The 20,268-nt window shown below is 49.1% G+C and overlaps 3 protein-coding genes across 3 annotated transcripts; 2 read left to right on the top strand and 1 right to left on the bottom strand.

Annotated features, from left to right (window-relative positions):
- Positions 1-1,740: 1,740 nt before the first annotated feature.
- On the bottom strand, positions 1,741-12,095 carry Vps52 (VPS52 subunit of GARP complex). The gene is made up of 20 exons (XM_042683816.1): positions 11,785-12,095; positions 10,907-10,991; positions 9,625-9,677; positions 9,091-9,166; positions 8,857-8,924; positions 8,411-8,586; positions 7,873-8,023; positions 7,501-7,601; positions 7,271-7,403; positions 7,122-7,179; positions 6,397-6,530; positions 5,624-5,779; positions 5,052-5,170; positions 4,417-4,540; positions 4,100-4,195; positions 3,888-3,995; positions 3,451-3,516; positions 2,675-2,786; positions 2,347-2,465; positions 1,741-2,160 (listed from the first exon to the last, which is right to left on the bottom strand). The coding sequence occupies exons 1-20, from the start codon at positions 11,872-11,874 to the stop codon at positions 2,014-2,016; spliced, it is 2,172 nt and encodes a 723-aa protein (XP_042539750.1). The 5' UTR covers positions 11,875-12,095; the 3' UTR covers positions 1,741-2,013.
- A 139-nt stretch (positions 12,096-12,234) lies between these two features.
- Positions 12,235-17,611, top strand: Rps18 (ribosomal protein S18). Its single transcript, XM_042683826.1, has 6 exons — positions 12,235-12,313; positions 12,776-12,874; positions 16,784-16,870; positions 16,950-17,051; positions 17,277-17,368; positions 17,497-17,611. Exons 1-6 carry the CDS (start codon positions 12,311-12,313, stop codon positions 17,570-17,572), a joined length of 459 nt encoding a protein of 152 aa, XP_042539760.1. The 5' UTR covers positions 12,235-12,310; the 3' UTR covers positions 17,573-17,611.
- Positions 17,612-18,601: 990 nt separating this feature from the next.
- B3galt4 (beta-1,3-galactosyltransferase 4) lies at positions 18,602-20,048 on the top strand. The gene has a single exon (XM_042684149.1). The coding sequence runs from the start codon at positions 18,709-18,711 to the stop codon at positions 19,840-19,842; it is 1,134 nt and encodes a 377-aa protein (XP_042540083.1). The 5' UTR covers positions 18,602-18,708; the 3' UTR covers positions 19,843-20,048.
- The last annotated feature ends 220 nt before the right edge of the window (positions 20,049-20,268 follow it).

The following is a 20,268-nucleotide window of genomic DNA, read 5'->3' as shown; positions in this document are numbered from 1 at the left end:
TTTGCAGTTAGGCCTGCCAAGCCCCCTGCTCATGAATTATGTCTGAAGATTTGGAGAGGAGGATGAGCAGAAGAAGGGAAGACTGACTGAAACTGGGAAGACCCATGGTGTCTGCCTGCACAGCTGACCCCACGTTAGATCGTTTCCTCTCCTCCTCACCCTTCCCTCTCCTCCTCACTCCTCTCGCCCTTTCTCTCTCCCCGCTCCTCTCCTTTTCTTGTGGCTATTTTGTTGATCAACGCCGACACCTCACTAGTGGAGCTTGGTGAAGTCACCTGTCAGCAGTCTTCACAAGTCAGCAGAGGACCCTCTTCAGAAACCGCCCTTTTTGTCAAAGCAGCCTACACTTCTGTCCAAAAACCCTGATCCTTGGCCCTTCTCCTGCCCTGGAGCTGAGCTTGGAGTCAGGTCAATGCCAGAACACCTGAATCCCCGAGACTGAAACCCGAAGGAGGGGTGGACTAGGTGGTGGTCAGACATGACTCCTGGGAAAGGCTGAGAATTCCCCAGCTCCAGCATCTGGGATGAGCTCACAGCCCCTCCATAAGCCAGCGCAGCACTGAGCAAGCTTTCCTTTCTGGGAACCTGTATGACAAGGTTAAGGGGAGGGGTACGCTGAGAATCCAGTGGTAGTGTGAGTTCAGTTAAGAACTCAGATTTGGTTCCCCTCCCCACTTTCAGGTGTGTGGCCCAATATGGAACCTCACCTTCCTCCACTGACGTCATCTCCCCACTACCCCAATTCTCCTCTGAGCTCCAGCCCTCCCATGCCTTGCTCCCATGCCAAGACAACTCTAAAGCCTTCAAATACCAGAACCACTCAGTTAGTTGTATGGGGAGAACCCTAAAGAGGAGGGAGCTGATAAACTCATCCAGTAACCTCCCCCCAGGCACGCCCTCCCCTATAGCAACCGATCAGGTGGGTCTGTCTTGCCTGGCCTCACTAGCACCCCCCATGCCCCACCCCCCACCTCCACGCACTAGTTCTACTTGACCAAGAAGCAAGCAAGGTCCAAGCCGTCCATCCACCAGGCTTGGGATGTGGGAAATGAATGATTTGGCTGTGGGGATGGAGGGAACATATATCCCAATTAGCTCCCCGCTGCTCAGCATCTTTCCACTTAAGACTTAAAGGAGCCAGAGTGTCTTTCCAGTCTAGATTGAGTTCAAATGAGGTATAGAGGCAGAGCCACAGGAAGGCTCTTAATCAAAGAGAAATGGATATATTGCAAATCAGGTCCACCCCAGACCTAATTGGGAAGAGTGCAGCAGCCCCTCATCAAAAGGTTGTGACAGCCATAACACTCGTGACTATGACCACAGCCCTCACAGCATCTGCCCTTGTAACCTGACTACCTATGTTTTTTTTTGTTGTTGTTGGTCATGAGCCCTGAACTCTGGGCTTGGGTGCTGTCCCTCAGCATTTCAGCTCAATGCTAGCTCTCTACTACTTGAGCCACAGCACCACTTCCGGCTTTTTCCCGCTTATGTGGTACTGGAGAATTGAACCCAGAGCCTCATGCATGCAAGGCGCACTCTACCACTGAGCCACCTTCCCAGTTCATAGTCCCCTTTCCAAATAACCAGCCACCTCTCCCACCGGAAGCAGCTACAGGCTAGTAGAGGTTACTGTCCCTGCCCCTTCTTTCTAGAAGAGATGTAAATCTAAGTAATCTGAGAGGGAAGATTCTGGACAAAAGATACGGTGGCCCTCATATTAAGGAGAAAGAGGAAAGAGTGTTGTGTTACATTAAATATTTATTATTTCCTTCAGACTGACTTTGAATAATTCTCAAGCCAGGAGATGGGTTAGTGTTCAGTAGTTGAGACTTTCAGTCAAAAAGCTACAGGAATTACTTTGAGTCCAAAAAAAAAAAAAAAAAATCAGTGACTTGGAAGCAATGGAGGCTGGGCAAGTGTGTCAAAGGCCTAGGAGGCAACTGGAAACTGGAGTGTGGTGGGGTGCAGAAGTCCATGGACAAGGCTGGAAGGCCTCAGGGAGAATCCAGCAAGTCAGAAGTTGGGCTTGTGCTTCTTGAGCTCCACCATCAGGTGGTGAATGTTGATGAGCTCTGCCCTGGCAGGAAGGGCCCGAAGCTGCGGCTGGGACAGCACCCGGTGGAAGCGATGATAGAGCTGGATCAGCTGGGTCAATGCTCCCTGGTCAGAGAAAGTCACAGAGAGATCAGTGCTAATGTTGATGATGGGGATCATCAGGGCTCATTCAGAACTTTAAGCACAGCTCATAGTTGAAAATTAAGGGTTATTTAGATGATGTTGAGCCCAAGCAAAAGAGGAAAATGTCAGTGATGGGAACTGGGACCTGGGCTGGGAATTTCAGGTCACCTGGATGATACTGGTTCCATTTCTGAAGTTGGTGAAACTGCGCATTACATCCTGACTCAGAGACTCCACTGATGATTTCCAGGAACTGCCAAAGCCACGGATCAGCTGAGTTACTCGGGCTGACAGCAGAATGAAAGTGTCAGAGGGACTAGGCCACGGGAAGTTCCACCCCAGTAAGTCCTCCCCAAGGCATAGCCATCCTCACCACCAAACCCCTCTTTTCTCAAATGTTTCCTGCAGTGCCCCTCCCCCTGTAATCCTCATCCCATCATTTTTCCTTTTCATTCTCCTTACCACTAACCCCACCATTATGACACCATCACAATACCTTCTTCTCCTCGAAGTCGCTCAGCCTGTCCACGCTCAATCAAAGCCTCAGCTTCTTTCACAAATGCCACCAGACCCCCAAAGGGGGGAGAGAGCAGCTCTTCAATGAATTCCTGGGGAGTCACATAAGCATACACACAGGGTCAGGAATCCTGGTACCAACAAATTGTCTGAATCCTGGCATTATGACTTACTCGGTATGGATGCTAGTAAGGCTGACCAGATGAACTCTCTGCAAAGATTATATGTTTCCAGATACCAATGGTTTCACAAGAGGTAGAGAAAATATCCAAGGTCCAAAAGAAAGAAAGGAAGAAAGGAAGAGAGAAAAAGAGAAAGAGAAAGGCAGGAAGGCAGGAAGGAAGGAAGAAAGGAAGAAAAGAAGGAAGGAAGGAAAAGACTAGAGAAGAAAAGAAAAGGAATGGAAAGAAAATAAAACAAAAGAAAAGAAGCCAGGCACCAATGGCTTAAGCCTATAGTCCTACTCAGGAGGGTGAGACCTGAGGATTAAGGTTCAAAACTAGCCTGGAAGGCTAAGTCTGTGTGTGAGACTCATCTCTAATTAACCACAAGTAAGAGCACAAGGCTGACTTCAAGCCCTAGGACTGGCACAAAAAAAGAGAAAGGAAATTAGACCCAACAATGACAGCATTTTGCTAACCCAGAGCTATAACTCCAATTCTATATACCTAAGGTCCATTAGGCCACATTCCCAACACATATGCTAACTATATATGGCATAGAAGACTGTTCCTTCCTTTTACCCCAAACCCCTACCTGTGTCCGAGCATTGAGCAGCTGCTGAAAACTCTCAACCTCTTTGCTGTCATCCGCAGCCCGCTCCTAGGGAGGGAAATCAAGGATAAATGTCAAATCTGGGGGTGGGGTGGGGGGAGGATTGGGTGGGGGGGAGAGGGGAGGCTGGGAAGGGAGGTGAAGGGTAAACAAAGGAGGAGGCTGCAATGCTTGGTAAGAAATGTATGCATTATCCTGCCCATGTAATTGTAACCCCTCTGTACTGTATGTTCTCAAATAAAATTAAATTAAATTAAAAAAAAGTCAAATCTAGGGAGAGTAATCCTTCATGCCAGGATGTCTCCTACAGTCTACATTCCAGACACTGCCCAGACTCCAAAATGCTGACCAATATATACATCATCTGTGCCCTGCAGAGCTTGCAGAGCTGTGGGTGGTGAGACAAGTGTGTTCCTCACCATCAGCACCCCCAGCATCATGTCATAGTTGTTGATCAGAAACACTAGCTGCTCCTTCCTCGAGGAGAACTCGGCAGCCACTCGGAGGACAAAATTCTCCACCTCCACCTGGAAAAGCCGAAAAGCAATGGTGACTCAGGAGGCATCAGAATGGGCAGGTTCCGCCTGAGGTGCAGGCTTGCTGCTGGGAAGCCTGTCTGCCCCGCCCTTACCTGTAGCTGCCCCAGCAGCTGCATGGTGCGCTCATTGGGAATTGTCTGGTTGATGCTAACCAGAGCAGAGGAGAACTCCGCGTATCGGCGTGTGATCTAGAAGAAAGAGGCTGCGTGGTATCCCTGGCTGAGGATTCAACCTCCTAGCTCCCCCAGCCACCCAATGCTGTATGACTCCTCCTCCCATCCCTTCTCCCAGCAGCGCCAGCCACCATGCCTGCCTGCCCCTCACAACACAACCGTGACCTTGGGAAGCCTACAGTAAAGCTTAAAGCTTGCCCTTCAAGAATCCCCTTGTTACGCTCATCCTCCCTTACATAGTGGGGTCGAGTATCCAGCCCCCCAAGGCGCTGGGGATCAGTGCTTCGGACACTCTGGACATTCATTTCCAGGATCAACTCAAACCGTGGCCACAACAAGGCAAGCACCTGTTCCCAGTACCTGTGGGCTTAATCAGAAATCAGAAGTCAGTGGGCAAGGAAATGTTGGGAGAGAGCCAGGCATCCCCAGATTACTAGGGGGAAGCAGGTAGAAGGTTGCATATGAAAAGTGAGTTAGCCGGGCGCTGGTGGCTCACGCCTGTAATCCTGGCTACTCAGGAGGCTGAGATCTGAGGATCGCGGTTCAAAGCCAGCCCGGGCAGGAAAGACCGTGAGACTCCTATCTCCAATAAACCACCAGAAAACTGGAAGTGGCGCTGTAGCTCAAGTGGGAGAGCGCTCGCCTTGAGCTGAAGAGCTGAGGGACAGCGCCCAGGCCCAGAGTTCAAGCCCCACGACCGACCAAAAAAAAAAAAGAAAAGTGAGTTAAAGCAGCAACACTGCCTCTAGAGCACACCAATGCGAATAAAGGTCAGGGAGGTCAGATCAGAAGGATCTCAAGGGTTGGGGTGATGATGTATAAGACAAAGAGTTCAAGGCCGGCAGGGCATCAAAGACCAGAACTCAGTGACCTGTCCAGGGCAGGGACGTCCCTCTTAGCTGCAATATTGCGGAATCGGAGAACAATGTGGATACACAGGAACACAGCAATGGCATCATAGCAGTCAGTCAGATAGGACTCCAGGTGTTTCTGTGATTTAGGAACAAGAGAGGATCTCAAGAAAATGTTTGTTATGCACGGTCAAGTCACCACAGACAACTAAATGCATGAATTTGGAAACAAGTCTGGGCAGGGAGATACCTAGGAGGGAAATGTCCCCTCCTCCCCTGTTCCCTGGCCACTCAGGCTGCCACTGCCTCACTCAGGGACAATGATCACAGGCCCATCAGCAGAACTTCAGGCTGAGCTTGGGCCAGGGGTTCATTTTTAGGTGTCTCAGCCTGGTTGTGGATTAGCATCACATTTTCACATCACAGTCTTGAGGACCCACGCTCTAAGGGTTTTTTGAAGAGTTGAGAGTACATGGCTGCCACTTTAAAAGGAAGGACTCCTGCATTCTGTATGAGCAGAGTTAGGAGCCCACTGCGTGCTGCTGAGGACTAATGGCAAAGAGGTTTAAAGGCATGGGAATGGTGATCTTACCAGGGTCATGTTGAGTGTTCGGCCCATGACGGCATGGAAGAGGTCGTGAGCAGCTGGGCCAGATACCACAAAAAATTCACAGATGAAAAGATATTCACGGCAGGAATTATCTAGGAGGGCATAGTGCTGGCTGCGGAAGAGGGCCTCAAATGGATACTAAGAGGAGAGGGGGAAAGAGAGAGGGATGGAACAAACACCCACCACTCTATGGAAACTCAGCAAACTTGGGTAATGAGAGCTCAGCAGACGCTCCCTAGTCAACCTTGCTCTGTGCAGGGAAAGAACACCCTGAATAGGCACCAAACATTGGAATAAGAATTAATCAAGCCGGGCACCAGTGGCTCATGCCTGTAATCCTAGCTACTCAGGAGGCTGAGATCTGAGGATCATGGTTCAAAGCCAGCCCAGGCAGAAAGGTCAGTGAGACTCTTATCTCTAATAAACCACTAGAAAGCCAGAAGTGGCGCTGTGGCTCGAGTGGTAGAGCGCTCGCCTTGAGCTGAAGAGTACAGGGATAGTGCCCAAGCCCAGAGTTCAAGCCCCATGACCGACAAAAAAAAAAAAAAAAGAATTAGTCTCTGCCACTTGCTGTCACTACTCCTGTATCCATGACAGTTGCCTCACAAGTCACTCCCTTGGTTTGCTCTTAAATGCAGCGTTCCTAGCCCTTTTCACATTGAAGCAGGCCAGGCACCCAGGTCTAGGAGGAATGATACAGGCCCAGAGAATGGGAAGTTTTATCTGAGGCCTTGCCTTCCACACTCCCCTCATACCCTCTGCTCTCCACGCTGGGCTGTGTGGGGCACCAGGATGGGGGCTTCAAGTTCAGTGGGGGAGATGACAGCGCCTCGGGTTCCCAGGGTGAAGATAGTGTTCCTGCTGCGGAGGGATGGCTTCGAGAAGAATCGTGAGGAGGGTCAAGTCAGGGAAAATGAGATTGCACTGGACCCAGGGAGCATGACCCCAGGAACTCCAGGGTCAGCCAGAGACAGCAAGGCTAGCCCCTTTCTCTGACCTGTGCCAATGGGTGCTGAGGAATCTCTACACACTCTGACACAAAAATATGTGTGAATAGCCAGGTGCCAGTGGCTCACGCCTATAATTTTATAAGAGCTACTCAGGAGGCTGAGATCTGAAGATATTGGTTTGAAGCCAGCTCATACAGGAAAGTCCATGACTCTCCTATCTCCAATTAACCACCAAAAAGATAAAAGTGGAGATGTGGCTCAAGTGCTAGAGCATCAGACTTGAGCAGAAAAGGCTAAGGGACAATTCCTAGTCCCTGAGTTCTATACTCACACTCACTCTCTCACACACACACACATCCCACCACCACCACCTACGTGTCAAAATAATGAGTACTTTTTCTATAGGAGAAAATTATAGCTTTCAACACATTCTCAAAAGTTTTGTCCCACAAGTAAAGACAAGCCTAAGTCCCTTGGCAGCTGAAGCCAGGAGTTCTCCCTTTTTCAGCTGAACACCAGTTCCAGGATATCTTTTTTTGCTGTATCTTCCACGCCCATTAGGTCATCTTTCTCAGCAACTTCCTCATACTAGAAAAATAAAGAAGGAAAGAAATCCCTGGGTGGGTGGTACCACTCCAAGTCCATGTGCTCAGGAATGCCTCTCCCTTTCTGGTCTCACCTGCACCTTCATGAGCCGCCCCAGGTAAGAGCGGTAGTAAGACAGGTAGATCTTGCTTAGTGTCTCCACATACTCGTCCCTGATCTCCTTCGCTGTTGCTCGTTCATTGCCCAGCAGGAACTGATAGAAGAACCTGGAAATCCGAGGACAAATCAGTATCTTCCCAACAAACAAGATGCCCACTGCTAGGGGTTCAGAGGCCCCTCTATGCCCTTCCCTGGGGTGGTGACCTGTACTTCAGTAGAGCTGTCTGGGGGATCTGATAGTTGGTCATTGGTTTCCTGAAGGAATAAATCTTCTGGAGGATGAACTCTCGGATCTTTGTCACTGCCTGGATGTGGTGAAACAAACACAGGGCATGAAGTTGTAAGTGGGACAAGTGAGAATACTTTTTTTTTTTTCCCCAGGGCTGAGGACCGAACCCAGGACCTTGCGCTCACCAGGTGGGCGCCCTTCCGCTGAGCTAAACCCCCAGCCCCGAGAATACTTCTTTAATGTTTCTTTGGATTTTCCTGAAAACCCACAGGGGCAAGGATAAGCTAGTGAGGTTCTCAGAGAGGCCGGTTCTAGTAGTCTCTGGAATGTCCACCTCCATCTCCTACCTTGACCCGGAGCCGGTCAAGCACGCCTCTGACGTCTGCACAGGCTGCTGTGCCTCTAGCTTCCTGCTCTCTGACTGCAGCTGCCTTAGCATCCAGCTCCTGCAGCTGCTCCAGGAACCTAGGCTCTGTCACTGGAGCTTCAAGAATTGCCCTGAGTAGTAGGGAGGTTTGAAATGCATTAGAAGGAAGACTCCACAACCCTAATCCAGGCCCAAACCACAGCCCCTTCCATCTAGCCTCTGTCACTGCTTTCTTTTTAGTACTGTCTCACACAGTTAGGATGTAGGTACAAAGTTTTCTATTCCAAGTCTTTCACCTCATGCACACATAAGGCTTGGCTGCCCTCACTTTATATCTGATCTTGGATCACTCCTGACCTATGATACTTAAACCAAACATCAGAGTTAGAAATGATGGTTTACCAACTTAGTAATTTCTAGACGGCACCTAATGACCTAAGCCAGGCAAAAAATAGGAAAGGTCCCCTCAGACTATCTACCTGCTATGGACGTCATGACCTTTCACACTAGTGACTCACGTGACCAGAGCAGAGGGTACCACCAGACCATCAACAAGCTCCCCAAGCTTTCCCCGAACTGCCTGGCGGTTTCGAAGTCGAATATTCATGGCTCCTGACTGTTCCTGCAGTGTTCGGATCTCAGAACTGATGGAGCTGAGGTCACTCTGAAAAGCTCCCAGCATCTGCTCCATGCGCTGGGGGAGAGAAGATGATGCTGGTGTGCTACAAGGTTGGGTCACGTAAGTCTCCTGGTGAATAGCCAAGCAGTCACCAGTTCATGAGAGTGGCAGATGATGAGGTATCCCTACCACAAGGAGATATTAATGATGGCACTTAAAGCAAAAATTTCTGTTTGAGGGCATCCTGAAAGAGACCCTCACTTTTCCCTTCCTGAAGCTGATGATGGCACCAGAGGCCATAATCCAGTTCTGAGTTTTCAGGGGCCACAGGCTAGGGTTACTAACCTCCAGGACAGCATCACAGGCTGTGATCTGGTTGTGCAGAGATGCTATGTTCTCACTCTCTTGGATATCTAACCCACAAAAGTCAAGGGCCTCACAGTGAAGATGAAGATCCTCAGAACTATAGTGTCTAATTTCTCCCTGAAGTGATAGAAACCTCAGAGAGAAAATGCCAGCCCCTCACCCTGCAAAATCCCCATGTTAATAACACCATCCTCTCCCTCAGCTGAAGGATACAATCCCGAATGGATTTCTGCTCAATTTGTTGTAGCTCCAGCTCAACCTGCTTTGAATAGTGACGAAGATCCACACCCTGTGAGAACATAAAGAAACCAAGTTAAGAGGGAGCTACAGTCTAATAACACCAAAACAGAATCAGTGAAGGATGAAATAAGATACCAAGGTGAGCTGGGTGCAAGTGACTCACCCTTATAATCCTAACTACTTAGAAGGTTGAGATCTGATTATTCGGTTCAAAGACTGCCCAGGCAGAAGAGTTGGAGAGATTCGTATTTCCAACTAAAAAGCTCGAAGTAGAGCTATGGCTCAGTGGTAGAGTGCTAGCATGAGCTAAAAAGCTAAGGTATAGCACCCAGGCCCTAAGTTCAAGCCCTAGTACAAGCACACGTGCACACACACACACACACACACACACACACACACACACACACACACACACACCACCAAGGTGATATCACAAGAACAGGAGATTTTTCCTTCTTTTAGGAGAGAAGGGAAAGGGGTACTGATTAGTATAATGAAGAGCCTCACCGTTTTAAGAGCTTCCTTTACTAACTCATCCTCCAGATTTGCCTGAATGTGAACTGTAAATAGAAGTTTACCACAGAGTCAAACACCACAGTTCCCTCTCCACCCTATTCAGCATTTGCACACCAATCCCTGACTTATTCCTCCTGGCCGGAGGCCTCCATGCCTCTCAGATTATAGGTAAAGTCCTCTTAAGACTGACTTGGTTTCCGGCTGGGAAGATGGCTCAGTGGTAGAGCGCTTGCCTTGCATGCATGAGGCCCTGGGTGCAATTCCTCAGCACCACATAAGCATTTAAAAAAAAAAAAAAACTGGAATGGGGCTGGGAAGGTGGCTCAGTGGTAGAGTGCTTGCCTTGCATGCATGAGGCCCTGGATTCAATTCCTCAGCACCACATAAGCAGGAAAAAAAAAAGCCAGAAATGGCGCTGTGGCTCAAGTGGTAGAGCACTATCCTTGAGCTGAAGAGCTGAGGGACAGCGCCTGGGCCCAGAGTTCAGCCCAAAAAACAAAAGAAGACTTGGTTTCACTTTGTTTTGTTTCAGTTAGTCATGGCCAACCACAAGTCAAAATTTTTAAATGGAGAAACTCTGCAAATAAATAATTTGCACTTTAAATTTCGGCACCATTCTGAGTAGCTTGAACTCTCATGTCATCCCATTCCATCCACCTGGAATGTGAATCATCTCTTTGCTGAGTGTACCTATGCAGGCTATGCTATTAGTCTCTTTGTTAATCCCTTAGTAACCTTCTAAGTTATCACATCAGTTGTTTACATATGGGAATACTTATGTCCAAATAACCCTTCCTTTACTTAATAATAGGCCCAAAGTGCAAGAATAATGATGCTGACAATTTTGTCACAGTATATTTTCCTAGCTGCTGTTTTATATGTCTCCCCCGCCCCCCCCCCCCCCCCAGGGCTGAGAACCGAACCCAGGGCCTTGCGGGCGCCCTTCCGCTGGGCTAAACCCCCAGCCCCCTAGCTGCTGTTTTGATACTAATCATTATTGCTCATTTCTTTGTGCTTAATTTAGAAATTAAATGTTATCGAGGGCTGGGAAAGTGGCTCAGTGGTAGAGCGCTTGCCCCACATGCATGAGGCCCTGGGTTCGATTCCTCAGCACCACATAAGCAAAAAGAAATTAAATGTTATCATAGGTATATGGAGAAACAGTACAGGGTTTGATGTTATGGGCCATTTACTGGGGATCTTGTAACAAATTCCTTGGAGGGAGTATCTGGGAATATTCTGTACTCTCCTCCCACCCCACATCATCACTTACCATCCACTTCATCCAGGATAAATTCATCAGAGGTGATGTCCAACTCTCCAAGTTGCAGTGGCTCTTGGAGCCCAGGACCAGCCCCCTGAGGACAGGAAGGGATACAGAGAGAGAGGGAGGGGGGGAGAGGGAGAGGGGAGAACAGAGAGGAGAAAAGAATATAATGGGATGAGAGTGTTGGTATTGGAGAATCAAAGGTACTGAGTAAAAAAAAACAAAAAACTAATTCTTACAGTGTACTCAGTCTACTACTTTGGGCTAATGGATAGGGAATAAAACAAGAAGGCAATTCATGAAGACTTGTGGGGTCCAAATGAGGAAAATTAGGAATTTGCCGAGGACAGTTTAGGACACTCAGACTCCTGTTATCTCATGTGTTCTATTATACCTCTGAGGAGCTCCCCGACTTTCAAGAATTTTCAGCTAACATGGGGTGTATACCTGTATGTCACCTACTCATCCATCTAATCATAACGAAAACCTATCCGGTTGGCCCTAATATCTTCTCACTTTATGGAAAGTGGTAGCACGGGGAGGTTATTTCGTTTGCCTAAAACATGCATAGCTTGTAAGTGGCAAAACGAGTCTGGTCCCAGAGGCCATACTCTCTATCTATATTCACTCTACCACTACAGGAAAAAAAAAAAAAAAAGGTGAGTGGGAAATTGAAACTGTGCCCCCGGAACCTGAGTTACAGCCACTTTGGTCCCCGCTGAAGCTCAGGTCCTATTCCAAGGAAAACCATGGCAAGCCAAACAAGTAGCATCGCCGTAGCAGGGGAGCTGACTGCAGCCCTTGGGTCTGAACACGACAGAGTCCTTTCTGCGGCAAGGATAACCGGACGAGACTACACAGTACAAACAGCCCGGCGCTCTCACCAGCGGGCCCTCCTCCTCCTCCATATCTGCGGTCCCCGCCCGCAACACCAGCTCCCGGGCAGCAGCCGCCATGGTCGCCGCGGCAGCCATTCCCTGTAGCCTCACTTCCGGCAGCTGTCAGTCACGGCGAGTCTGTCTCCCGAGGTAAAACTACAAGTCCCAGAATTTCTCCTATAGAGCGACAATTCCTAAATATCCTAGTTAAATTGTTCGGTTCCAGTCTTCCTCTTTCAGCTCTGGCCAACCACGCCGGAGAGCAAATGGAAATACGAAAGTCTCCAGCATAGTCTCACACCGGAACCTTTGTTGCCCGCCTACCCGGGAACCCGGGACTGAAAGGAAGACGGCACCGGAAGTTGCAACACCCAATACGGATTCTCAGAAGTAAACTCCCGCGGAAGCAGTTTCCGAAAGCGCTTAGCCTAGATGGATCCGCCTCTTCCGCCTAGAAACTATAAAAGGGATTAACGTCACTTCCGCTCTCTCTTCCACAGGAGGCCTACACGCCGCCGCTGGTGCTGCCGCCATGGTAAGACTGGGATCCGCGCTGGGATCCGGCGACATCGGAACTGGGACAGGGAAGGTTTGCTGTCGGGACATCGAGAACACCATAATTTGAGGGCCTGCAACTTTGTATGTGGAGCTTTGGATCGCACCCCTGGGAAGGGACGACCAGGGCTCGTGGAAGGGTCACTGCCCCGGCACTTGAACGTTGCCAAGGCTTAGGCGTGTGTGGGGACTTCCGGCCATCGCCACTAAGAGTACACTTTTGGAAACCTCCATTGTGCGTCCTGTTGCCAGTGGTTGGCATTTTCTCACGCTTGAGTGTTTCATGTTCTTGCTGTCTGAGGAGTTGTGTGCTAAACTAAGGGGAGGGAATCGGGACTCGCTGTGTGACAAGCTTAACATACCTGTTGGAGATGGTTGCATTGCCTTAGCGACTTTTTGGGTTGATGGTTAATGGTGTCCGACTTCTCCCCCATACTTCTAGTCTTTAGTGATTCCTGAGAAGTTCCAGCACATTTTGCGAGTACTCAACACCAACATCGATGGGCGGCGGAAAATAGCCTTTGCCATCACTGCCATTAAGGTAAAGAAGGGTAAGGGGTAGGGGTTAAGACACTTCAGTGAAGGCCTAAGGCTCTCGAAGAGGCTAGGTTAGGAGGTCTAAGTCTTATCCAGATTTCCTCTTCCCCTGAGTTTAAGACATCACTGCTTTTGCTGGGAAGGTGGCTCAGTGGTAGAGCGCTGGCCTTGCATGCATGAGGCTCTGGGTTCGATTCCTCCAGCACCACATAAGCAAAAGAAAAAAGCCGGAAGTGATGCTGTGGCTCAAGTGGTAGAGCGCTAGCCTTGAGCTGAAGAGCTGAGGGACGGCACCCACGCCCAGAGTTCAGGCCCCACGACCGGACCCAAAAAGTAAATTAAAAAAAAAAAAAACATCACTGCTTAAGTGAATGACTAACCCCCTTAACACATTCCATAAAAGGAAAACAATAAAAGCCAGAGAGTGGTCTAAACTCAAAGCACTTCATGTGGAAAAAAAGGGGTATGGTCACCTTACTACATGAAATTTTCCTTTAACTATCAGTTTGTAAAGTCTCCTTTCTAGGTTTGATTATGTCGTCCTTATCCCTCAGTGAATTGTATCTCCTGTGAAATTCATGGATACTAAAAATTAGGTGATTATTTTGGGAGAAATTTGCCAACTGATAAGATAATCAGAAGTGAGCAGGGTGTTTCAATGCCAGAGGTGAATGCCAGTGCTCCTTTCTTTCTTTCTTTCGGTACTGGAGATCGAACCCAGGACATTGCACTTGCTAGGCAAGTGCTTTGCCACTGAGCTACATCCCAGCCCCCAATGCTCCTTTCTAGTTGAAATGAGAAACATTTCTACTTTGACTTGTTGCAATGGGTGAATGTGGTATTAGATATTTCTCCTCACAAACCTAATGAATTTCCAGATGGGGAATTGTGGAAGTAGCTGAATGTCTTGTCTTGCCTATCAGTATGTGTGTCCTCCAGGAGGGGTTGACTTCCCCCTAGCTTCTAGTGTGGCACATGCTGTGCAGTTTTAGAGTAAGTGGTATTGGGCAGTACTGTTGCTTGTATCTTGAGTTTACAAGAAACAGATAGTTTTTATAAAGAAGGAACACACTTAAAGTCCTTTTAAGCTGGAGGGGATGCTCAAGAATTAAAGGTGAATTGATCCCAAAACGATGATTTATGAGTGAGGTGTGACAGCATTCCTGTAATGCTAGCACTGAGGCAGGAGGAGGGACCATATTTTCAAGAAGAGTTTGGTCTACGTAGCCCGTCTTCATTACTTATTTCTAATGCTATACTGCAGGAAAGACCGCAGCCATTCCTTCTTGTACTAATATTTACTGCCTATTTACTTGGGGCAAACCAAATGTGTTAGTAGAAAGGATGTATGTTAAGAGCGTGTTTGTGCTGCACTGGTCATCTGCCTCTTTAAATTGTGTAGCTAGGGCTGGGAAGGTGGCTCAGTGGTAGAGCGCTTGCCTTGCATGCATGAGGCCCTGGGTTCAATTCCTCAGCACCACATAAGCCGAAAAAAAGCCGGAAGTGGCACTGTGGCTCAAGTGGTAGAGCATTATCCTTGAGCTGAAGAGCTGAGGGACAGTGCCCAGGCCCAGAGTTCAGGCCCTCTACCGGATCCAAAAAATAATAATAATAAATTGTGTAGCTATAATGGGTCAACTAAAAATACATAGAAAAGTAGTTGGGGTAGCTTAGTGACAAAGCGCTGCCCAGCAAGTGCAGTGTCTTGGGTTCCATCCCCAGTATACCAACCCCCTCCCCCCAAAAAAAGGAAAAGCAGTTTGATCGGGGTATATGTTGTACATCTCTTGGAGATCCTAGTGTATTGAGTAATGCAAGTTGCTGACTGCGTGGGGACCCCAAAAATGAACATTTCTCTGGGAAAGGTGATGGGAATTGGTAGAAATTTATATGGGATCAGTTGCTTCTAGAAGTGTTTAGGCAATTCAGGGAATTGGACTTGGGACCTCACGGTTGTTAGGTAAATACTCTGCCACTTGAATCATATCTCCAACCCTTTTTGCTTTATCAGGTAGGATTTTGCCCCCCACCCCCTTTTCCTCCTCAGGCTAGCCTGGAGTCTTGATAGTGTTTAGGGGTACACCTCACTCATAAATCATCGTTTTGGGATCAATCCACCTTTAATTCTTGAGCATCCCTTCCAGCTTAAAAGGACTTTAAGTGTGTTCCTTCTTTATAAAAACTATCAGTTTCTTGTAAACTCAAGATACAAGCAACAGTACTGCCCAATACATACCTAGGCTACCCTCAAACCGATCCTCACAGTCTGTCCTTGGAGTTGCAAGGACATGAGCCACTTCACTTGGCCTGCTATGTTGTTTAAGGATAGTCTCTTTTCCTTTCCCTTCAGTTGGACAGACCACTGCTTTTGTTTTTTGCCAGTCCTGGCACTTGAGCTTGGCCTGGGCATTGTCCCTGAGCTTCTTTTGCTCAAGGCTACTAGTGCTGTGCTACTTGAGCAACAGTGCCACTTCTGGCTTTTTCTCTTTATGTGGTACTGAGAAATCGAACCCAGTGCTTGGTGCATGCTAGGCAAGCGCTCTACCACTAGGCCACATTCCAAGCCCAACCACTGCTATTTATTGGGTTGGAAACATTTGGGGTTTGAATTTATTCTCAGATAATATTGTTTGAATATAAGTTGCCACAAACAAAGTTGTTTTGAAGCAACTTCTATTTCCTCAGCAGTAGGGGTTGAAAGTCCGAAGTAAAGTCAGCAGCACCATACCAATCCCTCGGGAGGCACTGAAAATCCTTCCTTTGGCTGATCTGGTTGTCACCTGAAACCCTTTGTTGTCCTTGGTTTGTAGCTACATCACTATATGTGGCTGACTATCTCTGTAGTATGTGTCCCATCCTCTAAACTCAACAGTCATGTATTAACTATTGAACTCAGTACACAATTTCCATTATCCTAGTTGGTTTGGTTTGAATTTAGACAGAAAGGGGTGCAGTGTTGGTATTTACTACTGACATAAGCATTTGCTTGGCTTTGGGGAGAAAATTAACTATCTCTATGGTGATGGGAAACATTGCCAAGTTGCCTCCAGAACTGTAGACCTAACTTAGTGGCTTTGGCCACCAATTTATTTATTTATTTATTTTTTGGTCAGTTGTGGGGCTTGAACTCTGGGCCTGGGCGCTGTCCCTCAGCTCAAGGCAAGTGCTCTACCACTTGAGCTACAGTGCCACTTCCGCTTTTCTGGTGGTTTATTGGAGATAGGAGTCTCACGGTCTCCTGCCCGGGCTGGATTTGAACCGCAATCCTCAGATCTCAGCCTCCTGAGTAGCTAGGATTACGGGCATGAGCCACCAGCGCCCGGCACCAATTTATTTTTTTTTCTTGTCGGTCTTGGGGCCTGAACTCGGCTTGGGCACCGTCCCTCAGCTCTTCAGCTCAAGGCTAGCTCCTTAGCACTTAAACCACAGCGCCACTTCCGTGTTTTTCTGCTTATGTGGTGCTGGGGAATCGAACCCAGGGCCTCATGCATGCGGGACAAGCACTTTAACACTGAGCCACCTTCCCAGCCCCAGGCCACCAATTTCTAGCTGCTCAAATGGTTGAGGTTTAGATGGTCTCAGTTTGAGGCCAGCATGTGCAGTAAAGTCCATAAGATTCCAAAGTAAGCAAAAGGCTGCGTTGGGTCATGATGTGAGTGGGAACAGAAAAGCAAGCATAGGACCCTGAGTTCAACACTGGTGCCCATAAGTTCCCCTCTCCCTCACTGTTGTGGAACACTTAGTTATCTTTTTCCTTGAGAGCTTATTTGGGATGATAGGTGAGGGGAGACTGGTCTGGGAAACTACAAAGTGCTGGATTATTGCAGATCCTACCTTTGTGGGATCTTGGTATAATAGGATCATCAAGGAAAGCAATGATTTTTTTTTTTAATTCTAAAATCTCTCATCTTAGGGTGTGGGGCGAAGATACGCTCATGTGGTGTTGAGGAAAGCAGACATTGACCTCACCAAGAGGGCTGGAGAACTCACAGAGGATGAGGTGAGAACCCTGACTGGGAAGGGAATTGGGACCACCTTTAAAAAGAGAAACCTACATCTCAGTTCATACCCTCTGCTAGGTGGAACGTGTGATCACCATTATGCAGAATCCACGTCAGTACAAGATTCCAGACTGGTTCTTAAACAGACAGAAGGATGTAAAGGATGGAAAATACAGCCAGGTGTGTGGCTGAAATGTTGGGGAATGGGCTTAGTATCTCCAATTAACTGCCAGAAAACCGGAAGTGGTGCTGTCGCTTGAGTGGTAAAGCACTTGCCTTGAGCTAAAGAGCTCAGGGATAGCACCCAGGCCCAGAGTTGAAGCCCCACGACCCACTAAAAACAGAAAGAAAAAGAAATGGGTCTAGGATGTCAGGAAGTAAAATATGCTCCTCATCTAAATCCAGGTTCTGGCCAATGGTCTGGATAATAAGCTCCGTGAAGACCTGGAGCGGCTGAAGAAGATTCGAGCCCATAGAGGGCTGCGCCACTTCTGGGGGTGAGTTGGGGTGGCCGGTACCTGCCTGTCGCTAACACTATCAGCAGTGATTCCTTGTGCTGTCTTCAATTTTTTGAAATATTTTCCAAGTGCTGTACATACACTGATCTTTCTCTTTTCACCTGCAGCCTTCGAGTTAGAGGCCAACACACCAAGACCACTGGACGCCGTGGACGCACTGTGGGTGTGTCCAAGAAGAAATGAGTAGGCCTTTTCTGTTAATAAATAGTTTATATACTGATGGCTTCTTGCTTTGTGCTTCATTTTTTTTCTCCTGATAGAGGAGATGCTGAACCCTGTTGGTTAATCATCTAGCAGAATATTGCCCATGCTCCATAAAACAGTAGGTTGTGTTAAACGCAATAGCAAGTGTTTCACATCAGAAATAGCGGAAAGTAAGCCGGGCACTGGTGGCTCATACCTGTAATCCTAGCTACTCAGGAGGCTGAGATCTGAGGATCCAGGTTCAAAGCCAGCCCGGACAGGAAAGACTCATACCTCCAATAAACCACCAGAAAACCGGAAGTGGCACTGTAGCTCAAGTGGTAGAGCACTCACCTTAAGCTGAAGAGCTGTGGGACAGCACCCAGGCCCAGAGTTCAAGCCCCACGACCGACAAAAAAAAAATAGGGGAAACTTTTGCCAACTTCTATTTCACCTCCAGAGTACTGCCACACCTAAATAATTCGGGGCGGGGGGGGGGGGGGGGGGGGGAGGGGGCTGTATGGGCCTTGAATGCAGCTTGTATACTTCCCCTGAGTATTTATGCTCAAGGCTATTGCTCTGCCACAGCTCTGCTTCCAGCTGTTTGTTCCTTGGGTGTGACTGTCTCACAGACTTACATGCCAAACAGTATTCTCAGATCTCGAGCCTGAGTAGCCAGAATTACCAGTCCTGAACCAGTGGCACCCAGTCTGAAAAACAATACTTTTTATGTGAAAGCTTCCTCCTTCAGCTTGGGACCATCTAGAGCCAACAGTTTGAAGGTGGCCTGGGGGTTGGGCTGCACAGCGCTTGTGAGACGAGGTTCATAGTAAAACCAGGTTCTGCTTGGGTGAGTTGCCCTGCGTCTAGAATTGGGGCTCACGGGAAAGTCGCCCCGATGGACGTACAGTTCCCTCAAGACTAGAGAAGACATAAAGCAGAAAGGTGGTTTTCGGGAGCGAAGCCGCGCCACTTCCGGCACGGGGGGATGATGGGAGTGGGTGGGGCCTGGCAGCCAGTCACGGAGCACAGCCAGGCAACGGTCCTGGCTGTCGGTCCCGCCGAGTCCCAGCGCCTGTGGGCACAGGCACGTGCCCCTGCAACCCACCCTCAGCCCGCTGGAGCCGGACGCCGCCATGCCCCTCAGCCCCTTCCGCCGCCTCCTACTTGCTTCCCTGCTGCTGGTGATGTTGTGGACGCTCTTCGGGCCCTCGGGGGTTGGGGAGGAACTGCTGAGCCTCTCATTGGCGTCTTTCCTCCCGGCCCCCGCCTCACCAGGACCTCCCTTAGATCTGCCGCGCCTTTTGATCCCCAACCAGGAGGCCTGCAGGGTTCCAGGCGCCCCACCTTTCTTGCTGATTTTGGTGTGCTCAGCTCCAGGGAATCTGAACCAGAGGAATGCCATTCGGGCCTCGTGGGGTGGGCTGCATGAGGCACGGGGCCTCCGGGTGCAGACGCTCTTCCTGCTAGGAGAACCCAGCAGGCAACAAGAGAACTACTTGGCCCAGGAGTCAGTGGCCAAGGCGGACATCTTGCAGGCTGCCTTCCAGGACTCCTACCGCAACCTCACCCTCAAGACCCTCAGTGGGCTGAACTGGGCAGATAAATACTGCCCCATGGCCCGCTACATCCTCAAGACCGATGATGATGTTTATGTCAACGTTCCTGAGCTGGTGTCTGAACTGATCCTGCGAGGGGGCCCTCCGGAAAGATGGGACAGAGGTCTGGAACCCCACAAAAAGGCCAACGTTATGAATGAACAGCAGAAAGGTGGCCAGGCCTCAAGGAGAGAGAAAGTGCCTCTCCTGTACCTGGGCCGAGTGCACTGGAGAGCTAGCCCCTCTCGGGCCCCGGGGAGCCGGCACAGAGTGTCAGAGGAGCAGTGGCCTGACACCTGGGGTCCTTTTCCACCATATGCCTCAGGCACAGGGTACGTGCTGTCTGCTTCTGCTGTACAGCTCATACTCAAGTTGGCCAGTGGAGCACCCCTTCTGCCACTAGAGGACGTGTTTGTAGGGGTAAGTGCTCGCCGAGGAGGCCTCACCCCAACCCATTCAGTCAAGCTGGCTGGTGCCACCCACTACCCCTTGGACAGGTGCTGCTATGGGAAATTCCTGCTGACATCCCACAAATTGGATCCCTGGAAGATGCAGGAAGCCTGGAAGCTACTGCATGGATTACATGGGGAAAGAACTGCACCTTTTTGCTCCTGGCTTCAGGGATTCCTGGGGATCCTGCGGTGTCGGTTCATGGCCTGGCTTCATAGTTGACAACGCATGGAGCTGTCAGAGTAAGGAGCTACCTGTCCAGCCAGCACCAAGACCTCTTTCAGGCCCTAAGGACTCTTGTTGGCTAAAGCGGATTAACTTCCTCATACCAGACTGAGTCTGTCTCCAGATAGGAGCTTGGAGTTTGGCTTGCCAGCCCCAAAGATGGTCACCAGATATACAATAATAAAAATCCTGGGACTGTTCCATTTCCTGAGCCAGGGAAAAAGAGGGGCATGTGCTCCTCAATAAAACTTGCTTCTCCACCCTTTTAAGTGCCATGTGTCCTCACCAGAACTCCCAAGACATACCTAGAAAACTGAGGGGCCAACCCTGATGGGTAGGAAGAGCACTCCCCCAGGGACAGAGAGGAGAAAGCACATAATCTGGAGAGGAAGGCCTGAACAGGCCACAACCACAAGGTAACTG

Source organism: Dipodomys spectabilis, unplaced genomic scaffold (assembly GCF_019054845.1).
Source record: "Dipodomys spectabilis isolate Male_0828 unplaced genomic scaffold, ASM1905484v1 ptg000085l, whole genome shotgun sequence".
NCBI lineage: Eukaryota > Metazoa > Chordata > Mammalia > Rodentia > Heteromyidae > Dipodomys > Dipodomys spectabilis.
Note: the sequence above shows the minus strand (reverse complement) of the source record. Positions and strands in the feature narration are given on the sequence as shown.

What these genes read in the sequence shown, in the direction of transcription:
- B3galt4 (XM_042684149.1), top strand. Translation starts at nt 18,709, where the DNA reads ATGCCCCTCAGCCCCTTCCGCCGCCTCCTACTTGCTTCCCTGCTGCTG.
- Vps52 (XM_042683816.1), bottom strand. Translation starts at nt 11,874, where the DNA reads ATGGCTGCCGCGGCGACCATGGCGGCTGCTGCCCGGGAGCTGGTGTTG. An exon ending in CCTGTGATGCTGTCCTGGAG is followed by an intron (nt 8,587 to 8,856) that starts GTTAGTAACCCT and finishes TCTCTCCCCCAG; the next exon opens with CGCATGGAGCAGATGCTGGG. An exon ending in TGGATACTCGACCCCACTAT is followed by an intron (nt 4,196 to 4,416) that starts GTAAGGGAGGAT and finishes TCTTTCTTCTAG; the next exon opens with ATCACACGCCGATACGCGGA.
- Rps18 (XM_042683826.1), top strand. An exon ending in AGGATGGAAAATACAGCCAG is followed by an intron (nt 17,052 to 17,276) that starts GTGTGTGGCTGA and finishes ATCTAAATCCAG; the next exon opens with GTTCTGGCCAATGGTCTGGA. An exon ending in GGGCTGCGCCACTTCTGGGG is followed by an intron (nt 17,369 to 17,496) that starts GTGAGTTGGGGT and finishes TTTCACCTGCAG; the next exon opens with CCTTCGAGTTAGAGGCCAAC.